The following is a 20558-nucleotide window of genomic DNA, read 5'->3' as shown; positions in this document are numbered from 1 at the left end:
CTGTTTTAAGACGTTTTAAGATTGTTTGGATAAAGCATAGTGTAACTTCAAATATTTTACTTGCATTGAAAAATAATTATTCTTGAATGACGTTGGTGGAACTTGAAGGTCTTAAATCATCTGAAAAATAAAATATAAATTATGATATAACAATACAGAATACATCTTAACCATACAGAATACATCGATAAAACAATTACTACTCGAAGTTGTAGATAAAAAATATCAAACTCTCTATTGCATCAATATTATCACCTATAAATATATAAAGAATATGAAATCAATCAATTCTAAAGTTACAACATTCAACAAAATATTTAAAAATTTTAAATTATCCAACCCTCTCTTGCATTCTTAATTCCTACCAAAGAAAAATAACATCTTGAAAGTTAGTACCGTTTTAAGACGTTTTAAGATTGTTGGATAAAGCATAGTGTAACTTCAAATATTTTACTTGCATTGAAAAATAATTATTCTTGAATGACGTTGGTGGAACTTGAAGGTCTTAAATCATCTGAAAAATAAAATATAAATTATGATATAACAATACAGAATACATCTTAACCATACAGAATACATCTTAACAAATAGACAACAAATAGATTTGGAGTTACCTGTCTCAATCTTGGAACAAATTTCCAAATCTTCAAGTTGTTGAGGAATATCTAACGATATTGATTTTCTACCGATCCAATTTTGTGTACATATGAGAGCTTCCACTGTTTTAGGTGTCAAAGAACTCCTAAAAGAATCAAGAATCCTCCCACCCGTACTAAATGCTGATTCAGAAGATACAGTCGACACTGGAACGCCCAAAACATCTTGGGCAATTTTCGATAAAACTCTATACTTAAATTCATTTGCTTTCCACCATACCAAAACATCAAAATTATCATCAAGTTCTTCACTAGGGTCAGATAAATATCGATCCACATCATTCTTTAACTCGAGTGATTGCTCTTCTCTTCGTCGTTTATATCTTGATAATACTAATATTGAACCACTCAAATTCTCTTCATCAATTGTGTCCATCTTCATACTCATGGACTTTAAAAGTGAGTCTTGATTCAGATTGATTGTGATCTTGAGCATTATTATAAAACTTGTAGTAATCATACAAACGAATTAAATAATTCTTTATGCCATCCACCATCACTTTAGCCATAGCATCTTCATAAATATTCGAAAAGCAAAATGATATGTAATCCAATTTGTAACGAGGATCGAGTACCACTGCTATGAATATCAACTTATTAATTCTTTCCACTGAGCCCCAATATTTCTCATACTTAACTTTCATATTTGAACTCATGTTACTTAAAACAGAGTTCACATTTGTACTCCACTGAATTAAAAGTTCTCGAATACCCCAAAGTTCATGAAAATAAGAATTAAAAGTCACATATAAAGAACCACTTATCTTGGCATTGACATCATAGAAAACCTTCAAAAACTTTACAAACACCGCAACATTTTTCCAATCATCAATGGTTGGTGGCCCTATTCTTTTGTTTCCATGATCCCCTCTTTGAAATAATCAACATAATCTAATTCTTCATCCTCTAATACTTTGAAAGCTTTTTCAAATTTCAAGACATGATCCAGCATCAAATAAGTGGAATTCCATGGAGTCGCCACATCCAAACAAACAAGTGGTTTACATTTAATTTTTTCTTGTTCAACACGATCCTTAAATTTTGTCAATCTCTTGGGGGATGATCTAACATACCTCACGGCATTGCGAACACTAGAAATGGAGTCATGCATTTCTTTAAGCCCTTCATTCACAATCAAATTAATTATGTGAGCACAACACTTCATATGTAATATTTCTCCATCTAAGACAAGTGAATTCCAACTTCTAAGCCTTTTCATAATATATGAAATAGATATATCATTGGAACTTGCATTATCAATTGTGACAGAGAAAACCTTATCGATTCTCCATTCCAATAAATAACTCTCAATAATCTTGCCAATAGTCTCTCCCTTGTGGTTAGCAACTTGACAAAAGTTGAGAATTCTTTTATGCAAATTTCATTCTGAATCAATAAAATGTGTGGTGATTACCATGTAATTAATGTTTTGCAACGAAGTTTATGTGTCAGTGGTAAGACAAACCCTCTCGGAATGACGGACTAAAAAATCTTTCAAAACTTCTTTTTTCCTTCTAGATAGAGCTGAAATATATCTCTAGCAATGGTTACTCTTGACGGAGGGTCAAACTTAGGACATGCAGTATTACAAAACAATTTGAAACCCTCATTCTCTACAAACTTAAATGATAATTCATCCATAATTATCATCTTGGCATGCTCTACATCTTGTTTGACTAAATAATGAAGTAACAATATTACTACCACCCTTTCCATCTATTGAACATTGAAAACTTAGAGTGGTTTGTCCTTTGTCCTCCACCTTATATGTATACTTCCTACACTGATTTTTTAAGTGCTTCCATAACGTGCTAGTTCCACAAGAATTAGTATCACAAGCATACTCCTTAGAACAATAGTTGCACTTGCATCTCTTATTATTGTTTTCTAATCATGTAAAGTGATCCCACACGGTTGATTTACTGGGTTTCTTCTTAAATTCAGATTGGGTAGCCAATGGTGGTTTTGATGCATTATAATTACTAGAGCTACTTGCACATACTGTTGCACTATTGTTTTCCATCTATAAAAAGTAAAATAGAACTATTATGATTCAAACATTTAACTGAACAATTATCATAGAATGCATCAAGGTTAAAATATACAATCAGTTTTTTCAGGGGATATAACAAAAAGAGAAAAAACTTACCCATTATAGCGTTCCAAGAGACTAAAGAGAGAAAGACGGCGCTCGAGAAAGAAACAAGACAAAGAACGCGAGAGAATGCTATTGAGATCAAATTCCTTGAGGAGACTAAGTATCGAGAGAGATTTGTATTTTGTGGAGAGGGTGAGAGTAGAAAGGTAGGGAGAGGAATGGATGAATAAATTGTAGAGAGGTAGGGAGAGGAATGGATGAATAAATTGTAGTAGAGAGAGGAATGGATTGAAATGAATTGTAGAGGAATTGATTGAAATGAATTGTAGTGGATTGAAATGAAATGGCAGAGAGGATTGAAATGAATTGGAGTGGATTGAAATGGGAGAGGAGAGGAGATGATGGCAGGGAATGGATGGTAGAATAAAATGAATTGCAAAGAAATGAGTTGCAGAGTAAAATTGTAGAGAGAAGGAAAGAGAAATTTCTTTCACCACTGAAGTAATTATTGAGTTGTGAAACGTCAGGTTTGGGTTTGGGTTTGGGTTTGGGTTTGGGCTTGGGCTTTGGGTCAGAGACTAGACAAACTGTAGATTGGGGTTTGACTTTGGGCCTTTGGGTTTTAATTTCTTTTTTTTTTTTTTAATATTTTTGGGTTGGGCCGGGTTGACCCAATCATTTTCTTTTGGTATCCGAACCCAACCCAAATCAGGTCGGGTTAAAAAAAAAATGGACCCAACCCAAACCCGAAATTCAACACAACCCAACCCAACCCAACTCTTATATTTCGGGTTGGGTCGGTGGGTTCTCGAGTTTCTGGGTTTGGTGTACACCCCTAATAGAGTTATTGAAAACTTAAACCCAATATCAAGAAATAGGTGATATAAGAATGACTCGTGAGCAAAAATGTGTGAAAGTGTGATTAAAGAAAATTTATTTTAATAAATAAAATATTATAGTTAAAAGTATTATTTTAGTTCATTTAAAAAGTACCTTTTTTTTTCTTTTTATCGTCTAAAATTGGCAAAGAAAGATTAGAGTGTTTGTGATTAAACTATTATTTTGATTGTAGGTCATGGAAAAGATATAATAAAAAAAGTATTAAATAGTTAAGAATTTGTGGGAGAATAATGAACCGAAGGAGGTTATGGCAGAGTAAGTAAGACCTCGTTAATACTTATATAAGTCTTAGATAGATTATCTAATAAAGAAGAGAAAAGAGGGATAAAGAAAAGAAAAGGAATTTTATGATTTACTTAAATCAGGAGAAAATGTAAAGAAAAAAAAAATGTTGTTCTCCAAACAATGAGAATATAAAGATTTAATCTTGTTTGTTTCAAAATCGGTATTAATATTATTTTGAGTTGCACCGTTTTTTATGTTAAAAGATAAATTTCAATTAGGATGCAATGACATATTTAAATAATGTTAGAAGATGTAATTATTAATATAAATAAATTATATAGTTTTATTAATCATTGTATACTTTTGTGATGTAGTTTTCATATCATCTATTTTAAATTGAGTCACAACTCACCTCGAATCTGACCCACATCTCAATTCTTTTTCAGAATCATACAAATAATTCATTTCTTGTCCAAAAATGTAATTATCAATAAAAATTAATTATTTAATTTTATTAATTATTGCATACTTTTGTTCTGTATCCTCTATCCCCTTCCTTTCGAACTGAGTCACAACCCACATCTCAATTCTTGAGTAGAATCGTACAAATAATTCATTTCTCATTAGAAAATGTAATTATTAATTTATATTAATTATATAGTTTTTTTTAATCATCGCAGACTTTTGTTAGGCAACTTTCATCCCCTCCATTTTATATTGAGTACGTCTCAGTTCGAGTATGACCCCACGTCTCAATTCTTTATCATTCAAATAATTCATTTATTGTCAGAAGATGTAATACTTTTGTTATGCAAACTTCTTCTACTCAATTTCAAACTGAGTCAGAACCAAGTTTCTATTTTTTTTATCACAATTGTACAAATAATTCATTTATAGTCGGAACGTGTAATTATTAATATAAATTAATTTTGTAATTTTATTAACCAATATAGAATTTTTATCTGCAGTGTTCATCCCCTCTATTTGAAATTGAATCACGCCTCACCTCGAGTCTCACTCAAGTCTCGATTGATGGTGTTACTGACGTTCAATTGATGGCCGATCGGTTTAATCAACCCACCTCAAAGAGGTTATCGAATCTATAAAGGAGCAAAGGCAGAGAAGAGAGGCAGAAAATTCAGAGAGAAGAAAGAGGCAGAACATCGGGAGATAAAAGAGAAGATGGTGTTAGTTCTACTAAGACAACTCTCAGTCGTGTTTGGGCCGATTAGTTCTGCTTTTTTAGTTAGCTTAGTGTAAATCAATGTTCATTCTTCTGCATATATATTATGCTAAACTGGTGTTATCATTTTGGATATATATCTTGCCAAATGATCATTTACATGTTTTAGTACATTGTATTCAATTTTATAATACTACATATTTTCATGTATAAAAACATTGTCAAGTTTTGTAGTATTTTTACAATACTACTTGTTTTCATGTACTGGACTTAGTTGTCTTTTGAAATGGTCGACCTCTTTCGATATATCCAAAACTAATGTTATCTTATTAAATAGGCTTCTATTTCAATCTGTTCCAATAAATTCCAAAATCTATTTCGCCGACTTTTTATTCTTTTACTTCATATAGCTTACATATTTTGTTATTAATATTTCCTTACTTCACTTCAGTATTTCCTTTTCCATCTTTTTCGACCAATAAAAAAGAAATGAACACCACCTTCCACGGTTCCTTTTCCATCTTTTCCAACCAATCACCACAGTACGGAGTTCGATCATGCAACCCTAATCACCACCCCTCCTTCTTTTCCGATCAATCACCACTAGTACTGAGTTCGATTGTGCCACCATATTTTCTAACCAATACTGAGTTCGATCATGCACCCTTAATCACCACCCCTCCTTCTTTTCCGATCATGCAACCCTAATCACCACCCTTCCTTCTTTTCGATCAATCACCACCAGTACTGAGTTCGATCGTGCAACCATATTTTCTAACCAATACTGAGTTCGATCATGCACCCCTAATCACCACCCCTCCTTCTTTTCCGATCATTCAACCCTAATCACCACCCTTCCTTCTTTTCGATCAATCACCACCAGTACTGAGTTCGATCGTGCAACCATATTTTCTAACCAATACTGAGTTCGATCATGCACCCCTAATCACCACCCCTCCTTCTTTTCCGATCATGCAACCCTAATCACCACGAGTACTGAGTTCGATCACGCAACCATATTTTCTAACCAATATTGAGTTCGATCATGCAACTCCAATCACCACCCCTCCTTTTTTCCAACCAATCACCACCCCACTCCTTCTTTATATCGATCGTGCAACCATATTTTCTAACCAATACTGACTTTCCAATCATGCAACCTTAATCACCACCTCTCCTTTTTCAACCAATCACCACCAGTACTGAGTTCCATCGTGCAACCATATTTTCTAACCAATACTGAGTTTGATCATGCAACCTTAATTACTACCCGTCCTTCTTTTCCAACGAATCACCACCAATACTCAGTTCGATCACCCTAATCACCACTCCTCCTTTTCCAACCAATCACCACCAGTACTGAGTTCGATCGTGCAACCATATTTTCTAACCAATACTGAGTTTGATCGTCCAACCATATTTTCTAACCAATACTGAGTTTGATCCTGCAATCTTAATCACCACCCATCCTTCTTTTCCAACCAATCACCATCAATACTTAGTTCGATCATGCAACTTTAATCACCACCAATACTCAGTTCGATCATGCAACCTTAATCACCACCCGTCCTTCTTTTCCAACCAATCACCATCAATACTCAGTTCGATCATGCAACCTTAATCACCACCCGTCCTTCTTTTCCAACCAATCACCACCAATAAATACTTAGTTCGATCATGCAACTTTAATCACCACCAATACTCAGTTCGATCATGCAACCTTAATCACCACCCGTCCTTCTTTTCCAACCAATCACCATCAATACTCAGTTCGATCATGCAACCTTAATCACCACCCGTCCTTCTTTTCCAACCAATCACCACCAATATTGAGTTCGATCATGCAACCCTAATCACCACCCGTCTTTCTTTTCCAACCATAGATTATATTTGTACAATAATATAAATATTTGTAAAAAGAAGTTTAAATTTATTCTATGCTTTGGGCTTACCAAAAGGCCTCGTACTAATGGAGATAATCCACTAAATATTTCTTACTTGTAAACCCATGATATTCCACTTAATTAATCAACGTGGGACTCATTCCCAATAATTCTCAATAATCTTCCCCTTGGTGTGGTGAACGTGGACCAAACACGTAATCTTCGTATTGGTTGATAAAATCAATGAATTTATGAAAATTTGTACATTTAACTACAATTTTATGATTATTTACTTAATTTTGATTTAAAACTGCGAGAGGAATATTTAATGGGTGCCAACATAATATTCTTCAATTCGACATCGAGAGAGATACAGTAACTATTAATTATTTTTTTATTATACATAAATTTTCATATTTATATTAAGATTTATTTTGCATTTTAATAATTAAAATTATGTTTTTTTTTCATTAGACGGTTGGTGGGCCATAGCAGCTGTGGGGGCGATTGAATCATCTAGAGCATCGTTTACAAGGGTGAATACAAAAATATGCTTCAAACTCCACCTCAACATCTTATAGATTGTCGTACTAACTTAAAAAATATACTTAACCTGCAACAGATGGTATCCAGCCATTTTGTGTCATATACTCATCCTTCCTTTAAATAGATCAGGTGAAAGTTTTGGAAAAAAATTAATTTTAGTTGACAATGTTGTGTTCGCTTAATTACTAACTTATATTCGGAATGATCACCAAGGTGGTGCATGATGCAGATCTTCAGAAACTTTCTGTTTGGTTTGCAATGGATCGAGCTGGTTTGGTCGATGGCCAAACACATTGTGGAGCATTTGATCATTTTTTATGTGAGAGAATCAAATTGTTTTTTCTTCCCTAATCACTTCTCTCTCCTCCTTGTAAGGTTGTAACTTTTTTTTTTTATCTTTCTCCTTTACTGTTTCTTCTTCACTATTGAATGGAATTAAATTCTTTTTTAATTGTTTGAGCTCATTTTTTCTCGTTCTACCTTAGTATTTTGCGAAGATAAGCTTTTGTGATACTTCATATGTGTTTAGAAGCTTGATGCTCCCTTCAATTTTTTTATCCATTCCGAATTCGTACATGTTGCCGAGTTTCATTGTCTCCATTCATGATTTTGATTTTTTGTTTATTTTGTCTCCTCTTGCTCGTATCTTTTGTTTCTCGCCTAAACTTTTCTCTGTTTTCGGTTTCATTGTGTAGTTGCTTTGTGACGAGAATCCTTCTATTTTACTTTTGTTCCGCTCGCAGGGAGCTTCCACTTCTGCTCGCTGGATGTAACAGAGTTTCCTTCCCCTTTCGTTTCATTTTTGTTTCGACTCTCATTCTTTTCATCTTTGCCACAAGGATCGAATTCATCTCTTGTTGTACTTTCCTAAATACAGAATTACAACATTCATTTCACTTTTATGTTTTTAGGTCCAATTTCATTCATTTCACTTTTATGTTTTTCTTTTATATTTTTCTTTTCAGAAGGTGTTTTTAATGACATTAGATGTGTTTCATTTCTTTTCTTGTTTTCTTAAATAGTTCTCATTTTCGTTTTTCTTTTCTTGCTAATGTAGTTGAGAATATACGTCAAACAAATCAGATTATAGAAATAAAAATGGAAATGAAACTTAAATTTTGTTATTATTTCTTTTTCTTTTTTTCTTTTTAGGTTAGTGACAAGACCTTGGTTCCAAAATAATTTTTGAATAGATTGATGAAACTGCTTGAAAAGAAATCCTACAAATAATCCATGTCTGAATTCTTTATCATAATGGTACAAATAATTCTTAATTATTAATATAAATTAATTATACAGTTTTATAAATGATTGGGTGACGTTCCAGACTTGCAGTCTTTATCCCCTACATGTCAAACTGAGTCACGATCTACCTCAAGTCTGACCTACGTCTCAATTGTTTATTAGAATTGTACAAATAATCCATTTCTGGTCATAAGATTAATTATTAATCGGGGGCAAGGGGATGAAGTTGCTATAAAAGTCAACGAAGATGCAAGAGGTATGATAAGTGGCTTAGGGTCGACTTTTTTTAGGAGCTAGGCCAGTACTACATTGGTCGTGTGGATAGACACAATTTGGAATATTTGATCACAATTTTGGATAACGTGAAATCGATGCCAGCCCCCAGACCAGAAGTTGCTGCAGACAAAATGCACCCTTATGTTTTACCATTTTTACAATTCAAGACAAGTTTGACCCCAAAACAGGCAAGCAATTCAAGCCAAAATCTCCCACACTTTTATACACTCAATACTTTGCTTCGAAGTGGAACATAGCATTGTGGCTATCCACGTGGCTATGGGTGGTGTTATTGGTCTTAACTATTTCTAGAAGAGATTCTCAATCGTTGTTTCGACGTGGGGATTGCCTAGCAACACGCCGTTACGTTTACAGCTTGTTTAGCAATAGAAGGTATCAAGTCATTTTGTGTCATATACTCATCCTTACTTTAATGAGGTTTGATTAGGGGAAAGTTTTGGAAAAGATTAATTTCAGTTCACAACGTTGTGTTCGCCTAATTACTAACTTATATGCGAATGGTCATCATGGTGGTTTGTGAGAGAGAATCAAAATAGTTTTTCTGCTTCTTACATTCTTCCACAGTCACTTCCCTCTCCTCTTGCACGTTCTAACCATTTTTAGCCTTCTTTTTCATATTTCTTCTTCACTATTCTCCATTTTCATCATTTTTTTCCCAATTGGCACACCTTGTATTAGGTTCTATCTCCTCCCTCTTTGCTTTATTAACTTCTAGATTCCATACTTTTTCCTCCTTTTCATTTTTTTCTCTGTTTTCCTTTTGTTTGGCTCGCTCGCTCGGAACTTCCACTTTTTCTTGCCAGATGTAACGGAGTTTCATCCCCGTTTTCATTTTATTCCGTTTCAACTCTCATTTTTTTTTTCTTATTTGCCACAGGGGAGGGGATTCATCTCTTTTTGTTCTTGCCTAAATCCGGAGCTACGACTGCTCAAGGTACGTCTCATTTCATTCATCTCTTCTTGTTTTTTAAATGTGTTTTCAACGACATTAGATGTATTCATTTTATTCATTTTCTTGTTTTCTTATATCATTCATGTTTTCTCTCTAGTCCTCCTCTTCCGCTTGCTCGCAAGGAGCTTCCACTTTTGCTTACTCGTAGAGAGGGGATTCATCTCTTCTTGTTCTTGTTCTTCTTCATCTCATTTCATTTTCTTCCGCTTACTCGCAGGGACCTTCCACTTCTGCTTGCTCGCAGGGATGGGATTCATCTCTTCTTGTTCTTGTTCTTTTCATCTCATTTCATTCTTTTCTTCTTGCTTGAAGAGAGTTTCCCCTATTCTGTTTTTTCTTTGTCTTTTTCTCTACGGGATGTGTTTTCAACATGTATTCGTTTCATTTCTTTTCTTGTTTTCTTATATCATTCCTGTTTTTGTTTTCCCTTTTCTTTTCTTGTAGTTGAGACTAAACATCAACCCAATGTTTTTGTTTTCCCTTTTCTTTTCTTGTAGTTGAAGACTAAACATCAACGCCATCAAATTCTGGAAATGGAACTTTGTAAATTCTGTTATTATTTATTTTTTCTAGTTGATGAAAGACCAAAGTATTGATTGAACAAAATAATCTTTACTAGAATATTATCTTATATTTTTTTATACGATCTTTTTTTTCATATTGACTCTATCCTAATGAATAGATTTTTATTTTTCGATAATATTTGAGTCACACTGCAATATATCATGTTTTATTAATATATTATCTTTTTCTCTGTCTAATTTTTTTTTTATCACATCAACTAAAACTTGACTTTTAAAATAAATTAGTGAACGAATTATTAGTTTAATTTTAAAAAATTATGAATTAATTAAATACAAAAATTGAAAGATGAGGAAGAGTAAATTTGAAAATTAATTAGATATTATGTAAATATAATTTTAGAATTATTTACTAGTTTTAATTTTTATTAAGCATGATTGACATAACATTGTTACTCCCGTTCCAAATTATAAAAATGTAGTATGTATTACTTATTCTTTTATTATAGTTGTATTTTCATATTTATATTAAGTATTACTTATTCTTTTATTATAGTTGTATTTTCATATTTATATTAAGATTTATTCTACATTTTAATAATTGAAATTGTTTTTTTTTTTTTCTTTCTTTCAAATAGACTGTTGTTGGGCATAAGGGCCGCACGGTCAATACAAAAATATATTTCAAGCTGCACCTCAACATCTTGTAGATTGCGTTATCCCTCATCCAAAAAATATAGCTTAGAAAAATGTTATTCTTTATGTGTTACAAAAGCTTTTGAGTGGATCTTATCCTAGGAAGGAATGGAGGAAATTGCAAAGAGATGAATTTCTTTTTAAAACTCATTAATTTAATAATTTTTCATTTAATGTATATATAATATAATTTATTTTATTAACAGTAGATTTCAATCCAGATTATAGCATATCAAACCATAGTTATTGAAAACCTAAACTCAATCAAGAAATAGGTGGTGTAAGTAGAGGAAAATTGTTTAATAAGTAAAATATGATGGTTAAATATTATTATTTTAGTTGATTTAAGGAGTAACTTTTTTTTTCTTTTTTTATTGTACAGTATCGGCAAAGAAAGACATAAGTGTTTTTCATTGTCATGTTGTTCTGATTGTGAGTTATGGTAAAAAATATTGGATGATCAAGAACTTGTGGGGAAAGAATGGGTGTGAGAGAGGTTATGAGGAGGTAAGTAAGACTTTGTTAATACTAAAATAGGTTGTATGTATATGTTAGATAAATTATCTTATCAGATTATAAAGAAGTTATAAAGAAGAGAAAAAAAGATAGAGGAAAAAAAAAGAGAATGTTATATTTGGTTTAATCTAGAGAAATGTAGAGAAAAATGTTTCTCCAAACAAGATAATATAGAGATTTAATTTTGTTGGTTTAAAAATTCGTTTTTTTTTTTTTTTTTTTTGTATGTATGTTAAAATAGTTGATATATAAAATTAATTGTATGTTTAAATATAGTAAACACAAATTCCAATTAGAATCCAAGCACATAATATCAAGTACAAATAGTTATGGAATATTTTCGAGTAACTAGATTATTCTTCTCCCGCCATTCTAATCATTATTCTTCTCCCATCATTCCAGTCACGATTTCTGCAACATAAAAAAATTGTTAAACCCTTTTTATGAAACATAAACTCCTGTCATAAAATTGGTTCGTTGAGATTAAACAGCCCCAAAGAGTAAGAGACGGCGCCTCGCATATGGGTAGCAAGAGGGCGCTTCCCTTCGTAAACAAAACAAAGACTCAACTCAAGATTCATTCGAGTGAACTCCTTTCTTTCACTCTTTTACTCGACTGTAAACAAAGGTTGAACTACTTTCGTGGTTACAGTTCCGGAAAGCTTGGCCCCTCTTTTTCACTACCGTTGGTAGTTAAGGCTCTCGTCTCTTCTATTTCTATTATTTCTATATAGTAACGGATTCAACATAAATCATAGCTATGATCCAGCCATAAGAAGTAGCATATGAAATAATATTGCTATCCATTAAGTAAAATTATTTTAAATTACTATTTCTCTACTAACATCTAATATTCAACCATTAAAATTATTGGTAAATTTTATCCTTAAACTTTTGGGTTGATAAGGAATTGTTAGAGGAAGGTATTACTAATTATATTTCTTTAGAACTCATTAATTTAATCTTTAATTTATTTATCAAGATTGACCTAATGGTAACCATAAATATAAGACTTAAAAAAATTTGAGTCTAGTTTAGGTAGATATAATATTGATTAAACATTTTAATCAAACTACATTTTCATAGATATCATCACTCCAACATAAACCAAATAACTCTTCTAAGGCAAACAAACAATTATTTGTTTTCTTTCGTGAGTATCATTTGCACCATAAATATTTAGTTTTAAATTTCTCCCACCTTAAAATTAATCTTCTTTTGTTAGACAATTGCACCCACGATCAAATAGTCATGCTCGTAACTAAGTTCGAAAGGAGAAAAAGACATACCAAAACTATTAAGTTCATAGAATTCGCCAATAAGTCAAAGGAGAGGGGATTGAAAATATAGATGTCATACGAGCAAACACTTATCATCTTATTTGTTGACCCTAAGGGATGGTTTATTTGTTTAATGGATTGATATGAGTAGTAATACTCAGTTTTCTAAAAAAAAATATTTTTCAATCATCTCCTCTTAAAATCACTCTCATTTGAACGTGATTTCATGAATAATTTTGGTTGGAAAGGATAAAAAATATTGAATTATTAAGAATTTAGATGAGATAATATTTTAAATATAGATTAATTTTAGTATCGTGGACTTGTGTATATTAAAAAACAATATAAAATTTAAACAAGAGATCAATACATTTAATTCTAAAAGAAAAATTATATAACATGAATACGGAGTAGAAATCTAGAGATTGTGTTTATTTATCTGAGATCATAAAAGGGTTAGCTACAAAGATTGTGCTTGGATCAATTAGATGAGTGTAATACATTGTAGGACAGGTCCCTCTATGATTCATCTTCACAGTATCTACAACTTTAAAATTAGTTTCCATAAATCAGCATTAATAAATAACAGAGTTAAAACGATAATAAAATATAGAGGGAGAAAATAACAAATTCTTTTTTCACATGATAAAAGAACACAAAATGGGCATAACTAACGATTTAAAATGATTACATTTTCGTTGTTGTAATGATTGATAGCTTCATTTGCCGAAATTCGAATCTTTTTCGACTAGGGACAGATTGTCATTCTCAAAACCCTGCATACATACATAAAATGGAGCTTTCAATTTTATAAAATGAGATTTAATGGCAGAATATTAAAAAAAAGAAACCAAACTTCGGTTTCTGCCCATGCACAAAAATATTCCATCTATTCTCCTTTAGTAAGATTACAGTAACCGTTTTGATAAAAATCATTGTCGAAAAGGTAAGTTGAAGAACCATTGGATAGCAAATCCATCTATAATGCAAAAAATATAGTTACAGATTTCATGGATTTTTATAGTTGAAAGTTAATTGTGATTTTTTTTTTTTTTTTTTTTTTTTTTTTTTTTTTTAGGATTTGTATTACGTCAAATATATGAATAATTTTGGTTGGTAGAATTGTTTTAGGTTATGAAAAAAATAATAATAATAAAAAATATTAAATTATTCAAAATTGAAAAAAGATATAAAATATTGAATAATTAAAAATGGGAGAGTACGAGTAGATAGAGGAGATCATACAAGAATGAATCTATTAATTATTAATGAAGTAAGTTTCATATATTTTGATTATTGTACCCATAATAATATTACATTTTTCAAATTGAATATTAATATGAGTTTATATTTAAAAATATTAACCAATAATATTTTAGAAGATTTATTTCCTATTTTAAACACAAAATTCAAAATAAGTTCTAAGTACATTTAAAACTTCAAAATATATATATAACTTGAGTGGAGTAAAAGGGTAGAGATTGTGGTTATTGGTGAAAGGTCAATTCGAGAGCTTTGGCTTGCAAAATTAAGTTCAGCCTCTATAGTTCGGTGGAAATAAGGTTATCTTGAAAAATTCGGCCGATGTTTCCATTGGCTCCACATCAATTGTGATGTAAAATCTTGTCCCAAACCTTTCCATAGGCTTCACATCAATTGTGATGTAAAATCTTGTCCTAAACCTCCCTCACTTACCTTCTAACCTTTAAAATGAGTTCAGTAACAAAGGAAACATTACTAAATATATATATATATATATATATATATATATATATATATATATATATATATATATATATATATATATATATATATATGAGCACAAACACATGGAGAGAGGAAAGGACAATTTCTTTTTTCACATAATAAAAGAACACAAAATGGGCATAGCGAGGAGTTAAAATGATTACATTTTCGTTGTTGTAATACTTGATAGCTTCATTTGCCGAGATCCAAACTTCTTTAAGTATTCGTGAGTATCCTTTGTCGTGCAAAGGAATTTCAAGAATAAGACCAAATGCTGCATATCAAAATCGGGTACATCAAAACCTGTATATATCACAAGGAAGAGTCATTCAAATTTATAAATGTTGGATCTGTATGGCAACCGTAGAGGGTGAATAGGGTTTTAACTATAAAAGTATTTAAGCGTGATTAATTTTTCTAATTATGAAACTTTTTAATGATAATAAAAATGATAATTAATATAACAAAATAGTTAGTCGAAACAATAAACACTTGGAACATGCAATAAATTACAATAATAAGTTTGAAATGAAGTAGGGAAGAGTTTGAAAATATGACACTGTAGTTTTAGTGTAGTTTTAGTGTGGTTCGGTCAAACTCAACCTACTCCACAACTATTTCCTCATAATACAATAAAAACCTCCCACGAGATAAAGAAAAAATAAAAGTGGAAGTTTGGAGAAAGCAAAGATAGAGACTTTAGAAAATTGAAGATGAAGAATTATAGAAGTTGTGTGTTTTAAAAACTGTAGGTTGAACTGTTTAAATAGGAAACTGATAAAAAGTAGGAATTAATATTGACCATTGGATTGTGTTAAAAAAGAGAAATAGAAGGTAAAGATTAAAAGTAAATAATTTCCAATTTTTTTTATTTTTAAATATAATAATATAATATAAAAATAATAAAAAGGATGTGGGTAACAGAAATTCAAATTTCAAAATTTATTATAAATATAATAATATAATAATAAAAAAATGACGTGAGTAACACAAAAATTTCAAAATAAAATAAAATAATAATATAATATAGTAATAATAAAAATCGATGTGACTAACGGTTAGATTCAAAATTATATTTTGTATAAATAATTTTTATTTAGAAATATAATAATTAAAAAAAAAAAAAACTCCACCGTTGTTACTCTTCAAAATTATAAATATCATACTTTGATTTTCATCATTTTAATCTAGCTACCACATCATCACTTTGGGTATCTTGTCTCAACTGTAATATCTTCGTTTAGCTCTGATTTGAATAATTGAAAAGTCGTAGAAATTGTTATCCCAACCTTATACTATGTACAATTCAAAATATTGAAAAACATTAATACTGAGAGTAGTTTGTTATCATTAAAACATCAATCAATTAATTGATTAAAATGAATTAAAATGAAATTAAGACCAAAAAGCCACCGATAAAATCAGACAACAGAACATTAAAGGAAAATAAACTTCAGATTCTTTAACAGCACTAAAATATACCATCTCTTCCTTCTTAGTCTTTATAAAATTCATCATCGGAATCTATCTCTTCCTTATGTTCATGGTTGATGAAGAAGCCATCCAATAGAAACTTTGTCTGATATTTTCAAATGTCTGTTTTTTTTTTCTAATTTGTCAATAAGATTGGAAAGGATACAAAATCAAAATAATAACACCAAAATATATGAGATTAAGATTTATATGGTTAAAAATATATCTCATAATCAGAGCACATAAAAAAATTAATCAGTCAAGCAGGTAAAGAGATAATCAAAGCAGTCATATAAACATGATAAAAATAAAAATAAATAATAATAAAAAAAATTAGAGTGAGGGAGCTGGCACATAAAAAATAAAAAAATAAAAATAAAAATAATACAAACATAATAAAAATAAAAATAAAAATATAGAAAAAAATTAGAGAGGGATAGAATTTTTTTTTGGTTCTTTTTCGTCCCTCAATTTCAAACTGAGTCACACCCCAAAGTCGAGTGTGACCTACATCTCAATTTTTTTATTAAAATGGTACAAATAATTGATTGGTCAGAAAATGTAATTATTAATATAAATTAATTATATAGTTTTATTCATCATTGGAGACTTTTGTTCCGCATTCTTTATCCCCTTCGTTTCAAACTGAGTCACAACCCACGTTTCATGCTTCATTTCAAACCGAGTCACAACCCACGTTTCAGTTCTTATCAGATTTGTACAAATAATCTATTTCTCGTGAAAAGATTTAATTATTATTATAAATTAATTATATAGTTTTATTAATCACTATAGACTTTTGATCTGCATTCTTCATCCCTCCATTTCAATCTGAGTCATAGCATACGTTGAGTCTTACCCACGTCTCCATTCTTTATCACAATTGTACCATTAATCAATTTCTTGTCAGAAAATTTAATTATTAATATAAATTAATTAAATAGTTTTATTAATCACTTTTGTTTTTGCAGTTTTTATCCTTTTATTTCAGTCACGTTCATGTTTCAATTCTTTATCAAAATCGTACATATAATCCATTTCTGGTCAGAAAATGTAATTATTAATTTAAATTAATTATATAGTTTTATTAATCATTAAAGACTTTTGTTCTGCAGCCTTCATCTACTCCATTTTAAATTGAGTCACATCCCACCACAAGTCTAACCCGTCTCAATTCTTTATCATTCAAATAATCTCGTCCGAAGATGTAATTGTTAATATAAATTAATTATATAGTTTTATTAATTATATTTTTTTTGTTCTGCCTTCTTCCTCCACTCAATTTTAAACTGACTCACACCCCAAGTTTTAATTTTTTATCAGAATTGTACAAATAATTCATTTCACGTTGTAAGATATAATTATTAATATAAATTAATTATACAAATAATTCATTTCAGGTCAGAAGATATAATTATTAATATAAATTAATTATATAGTTTTATTAATAAATACAGAATTTTGCTCTACCGTCTTCATCCCGTCACACCCCACCTCTAGTCTCACTCAAGTCTCAAATTGATGGCCGTTGACGCTCAATTGATGACAGATTCGGTCTGATCAACTCACCTCAGAGAGTTACCAAATAGCAAACCAAGAGAAGAGAGAGGTAGAAAATTTGAAGAGAAGAGAGACTAACATACTAACAGAAGAGAGAAGCTGGTGTTTGAATCCCTAAAAATAGGCTTGGGCCTAAGTATGTTTGAGAGTATTGGGAAGGAGGGGATCAAAAGCTTGATGGGAGCATCAGCGAGAGGAAATGGCCTAATCTGAAGAGGAAGAGTCGGCTCTTTTTATGGTGAGTGCATCGATCTTATCCGACGTCCCCAATTCTGATTTCAAATCCACGAAAACGTCGTCGGTGATGGGTCGATTGTGTAGAAAATAAACGCTTGCTCTGAAACTAACTCGTTTGGATAACTCTCAAGAAACTATGAAGGGGTGTCGAGAGGAGAGGGGAGAGACAAGTAGACAAAGAATTCTCAAAAGCCTTTTTCTATTACACTTTCTCCAATTTTTTTTTTTTTTTTTTTTTCTTCTTCTTCTAGTTGCTCTGCCTTGCTCTTTTTCTCTTTTCGCTCTGCAATTAGAGATAGAAGTAAACCATATCTTTAAGTTTTAGTAAGACTAAGATTGGTCATAACTATCCCACGTCTTCCCACCCATAAACTATTGCTTTCTTAAAAGCTTTTGACTAAATTTGCTTTTTTTTCTTCTTCTCTCATTTAAGTTTATTTCCAACAAAACTCCCTCATGAACTTAAATGTTCTATTCAATGATTCCACCTGCGCCGTTTTCGTTTTCTCGAGCTCAGTTGTGGTTTCTTCAATTTTTTATCCTTTTCCTCGAGCGGCAAAATAAGGTTGTCCTTCTCTGATGAGACTTCATTTGGATCTTCTCTAGAACAGCCTATTTGAGATACCGACTCTTCATTTCTCCCATTCTCAGCCACGCTTGACTCAGACATCATGACTTCGTTCAGTTTACTTAATTCCCTTCGCAAGTCCACAGCGCCATTTACAGCTAGCATTTTTGCTTTCTCCATTTCGGCTTTATCATGAGTGAGTATCTCAATCGTGTGTTATAAATTCACTGCCTCCTGTTGGATTTGATTCAGGTTCACGTCTCTTTGTTGAGTCAGCATCTCTATATCTTTCTCCTCCCACACTAGCTCGTCCACTAGAGCCTCAATCTCCATTAACAAGTTATTCTCTTTCTCCACACCTTCTTCAACTTTCTTCGTAAGATTGGAGATTATCTTCTCATTTTTTTCCTTCTCCTATTTTAGACAAAAGTAACTCTTACTCAACTCAGTCATTTCTTTCTCTAACCTTTCAACATTTGTTTCCACCTCTTTCTTTTCTTCTTCAATTTTCATCCTCTTTCTTATTTCTTCCTCGAATTGCTTTTACGGCCGTTGGAGCTCTCTCTCTTCAAGCTCGGGCTCTCTATTATTCGATTGTTCATCCTTCTTCGATTTTATCATCTCCGATACCGCGATTTCGCCAAATCCGTTGCGTGTCACCTCATTTCTAACAGTTTCTACCACCTCAAGACTACCGCCATCGTCTTTCGCGCCGTCGTCTCCTTTTGTGTTCGGCTCTTCATTTTGGGCCATCAAGAGAATGCCTCCATTTGTTGCGTCATCCAAGGCCAGGTTGATGGTTTCTTCCACCTTTTCTTCGGCTCGACAATCTCTCGCATAGTGACTCATTCTGTCACAATTGTTACATCTGTCGTAGTTACAATTATTTGCATAGTGGTCATATTTCTGACATTTAAAGCACTCGATGTTGAAATTGTATCCTTGACCGCGCCCTTGATTGTGCCCTCTTCCACGCCAATTTGCTTGGCTCTATAGTCTCTTCTCCTGGTAGTTTTCTTCGTAAGTGTTTCCTTGACCACCTCGACCATTCCCGCGACTTCCACGACCTCTACCTCGAAAATTTTGAGAGTAGAGTGTCTTTTCATCCTTTATCGATGCCTTCGTCTGAAGCGCTTGATCGAATGGCTCCTCCTTCTTTTTCTTACATTGCTCGTGTGCCTCGAGAGAACCGGCAAGCTCATCGACTGTGAACTTCGCTAGGTCCTTCGACTCTTCTATTGCACATACGACATTCTCAAAGTTGTCTATTAACGACCTCAAGATTTTCTCCACAACCCGCGTCGCGGGTAACATTTCTCCGTTTCTATTTAGTTGATTTGTCACGATCTGTATGCGCATGATGTAGCAGATACATTTTTTGACTCCTTCATCTTCATGCTCTCCAACTCGTCACGCAGAGTCTGGAGACGCACCTGCTTGACTCGGTCGGTTCCTTTGAACACCATTTCTAGAGTGTCCCACGCTTCTTTTGAAGTAGTTGTCCTTGCAATCTTCTTAAAGTCCAACTCGTCAACAGCCCGGAACAACATGTATAATGCTGCCTTATCCTTTGAACGTGCTTCCTTTAGCGCCTTGTTTTGCGCTGCCGTATAACCCGTGGTATCCTTTAGTTTTTTGAAACCTTCTTCGACCATCTCCCATGTGTCTTGCAAACCGAGAAGAGCTTTCATTTGGATGCTCCAATTCTCGTAGTTTGTCTTCGTTAATCGTGGTAGCAGCATTTGTCCCATCATGTTCGCCATCGGCTCTGATACCAATTTGTAGAAAATAAATTTTCTCTGATACCAATTTGCAAAAAATAGACGCTCGCTTTAAAACTAACTCGTTTAGATAACTCTCACGAAACTGTGAAGGGGTGTCGAGAGGGGAGAGGCAAGGAGACAAAGAATTCTCAAAAGCCTTCTTCTATTACACTTCTTGCACTGTTTTTTTTTTTTTTTTTTTTTTGCTCTACT

The 20558-nt window shown here is 32.2% G+C and overlaps 1 protein-coding gene and 1 pseudogene across 1 annotated transcript; both read right to left on the bottom strand.

Annotated features, from left to right (window-relative positions):
* Window positions 1–1018: 1018 nt before the first annotated feature.
* Window positions 1019–2342, bottom strand: LOC147792410 (zinc finger BED domain-containing protein RICESLEEPER 2-like; annotated as a pseudogene).
* Window positions 2343–19572: 17230 nt separating this feature from the next.
* On the bottom strand, window positions 19573–20345 carry LOC147792409 (uncharacterized). The gene is made up of 2 exons (XM_087124477.1): window positions 20016–20345; window positions 19573–19929 (listed from the first exon to the last, which is right to left on the bottom strand). Exons 1-2 carry the CDS (start codon window positions 20343–20345, stop codon window positions 19573–19575), a joined length of 687 nt encoding a protein of 228 aa, XP_086980603.1.
* Between the last annotated feature and the right edge of the window lie 213 nt (window positions 20346–20558).

Source organism: Cucurbita pepo, chromosome 6 (assembly GCF_057944985.1).
Source record: "Cucurbita pepo subsp. pepo isolate OVF chromosome 6, ASM5794498v1, whole genome shotgun sequence".
In the NCBI taxonomy this organism is placed as follows: Eukaryota; Viridiplantae; Streptophyta; class Magnoliopsida; order Cucurbitales; family Cucurbitaceae; genus Cucurbita; species Cucurbita pepo.
The sequence above is the reverse complement of the archived record's forward strand: the minus strand, read 5'-3'. Positions and strand labels throughout refer to the sequence as shown.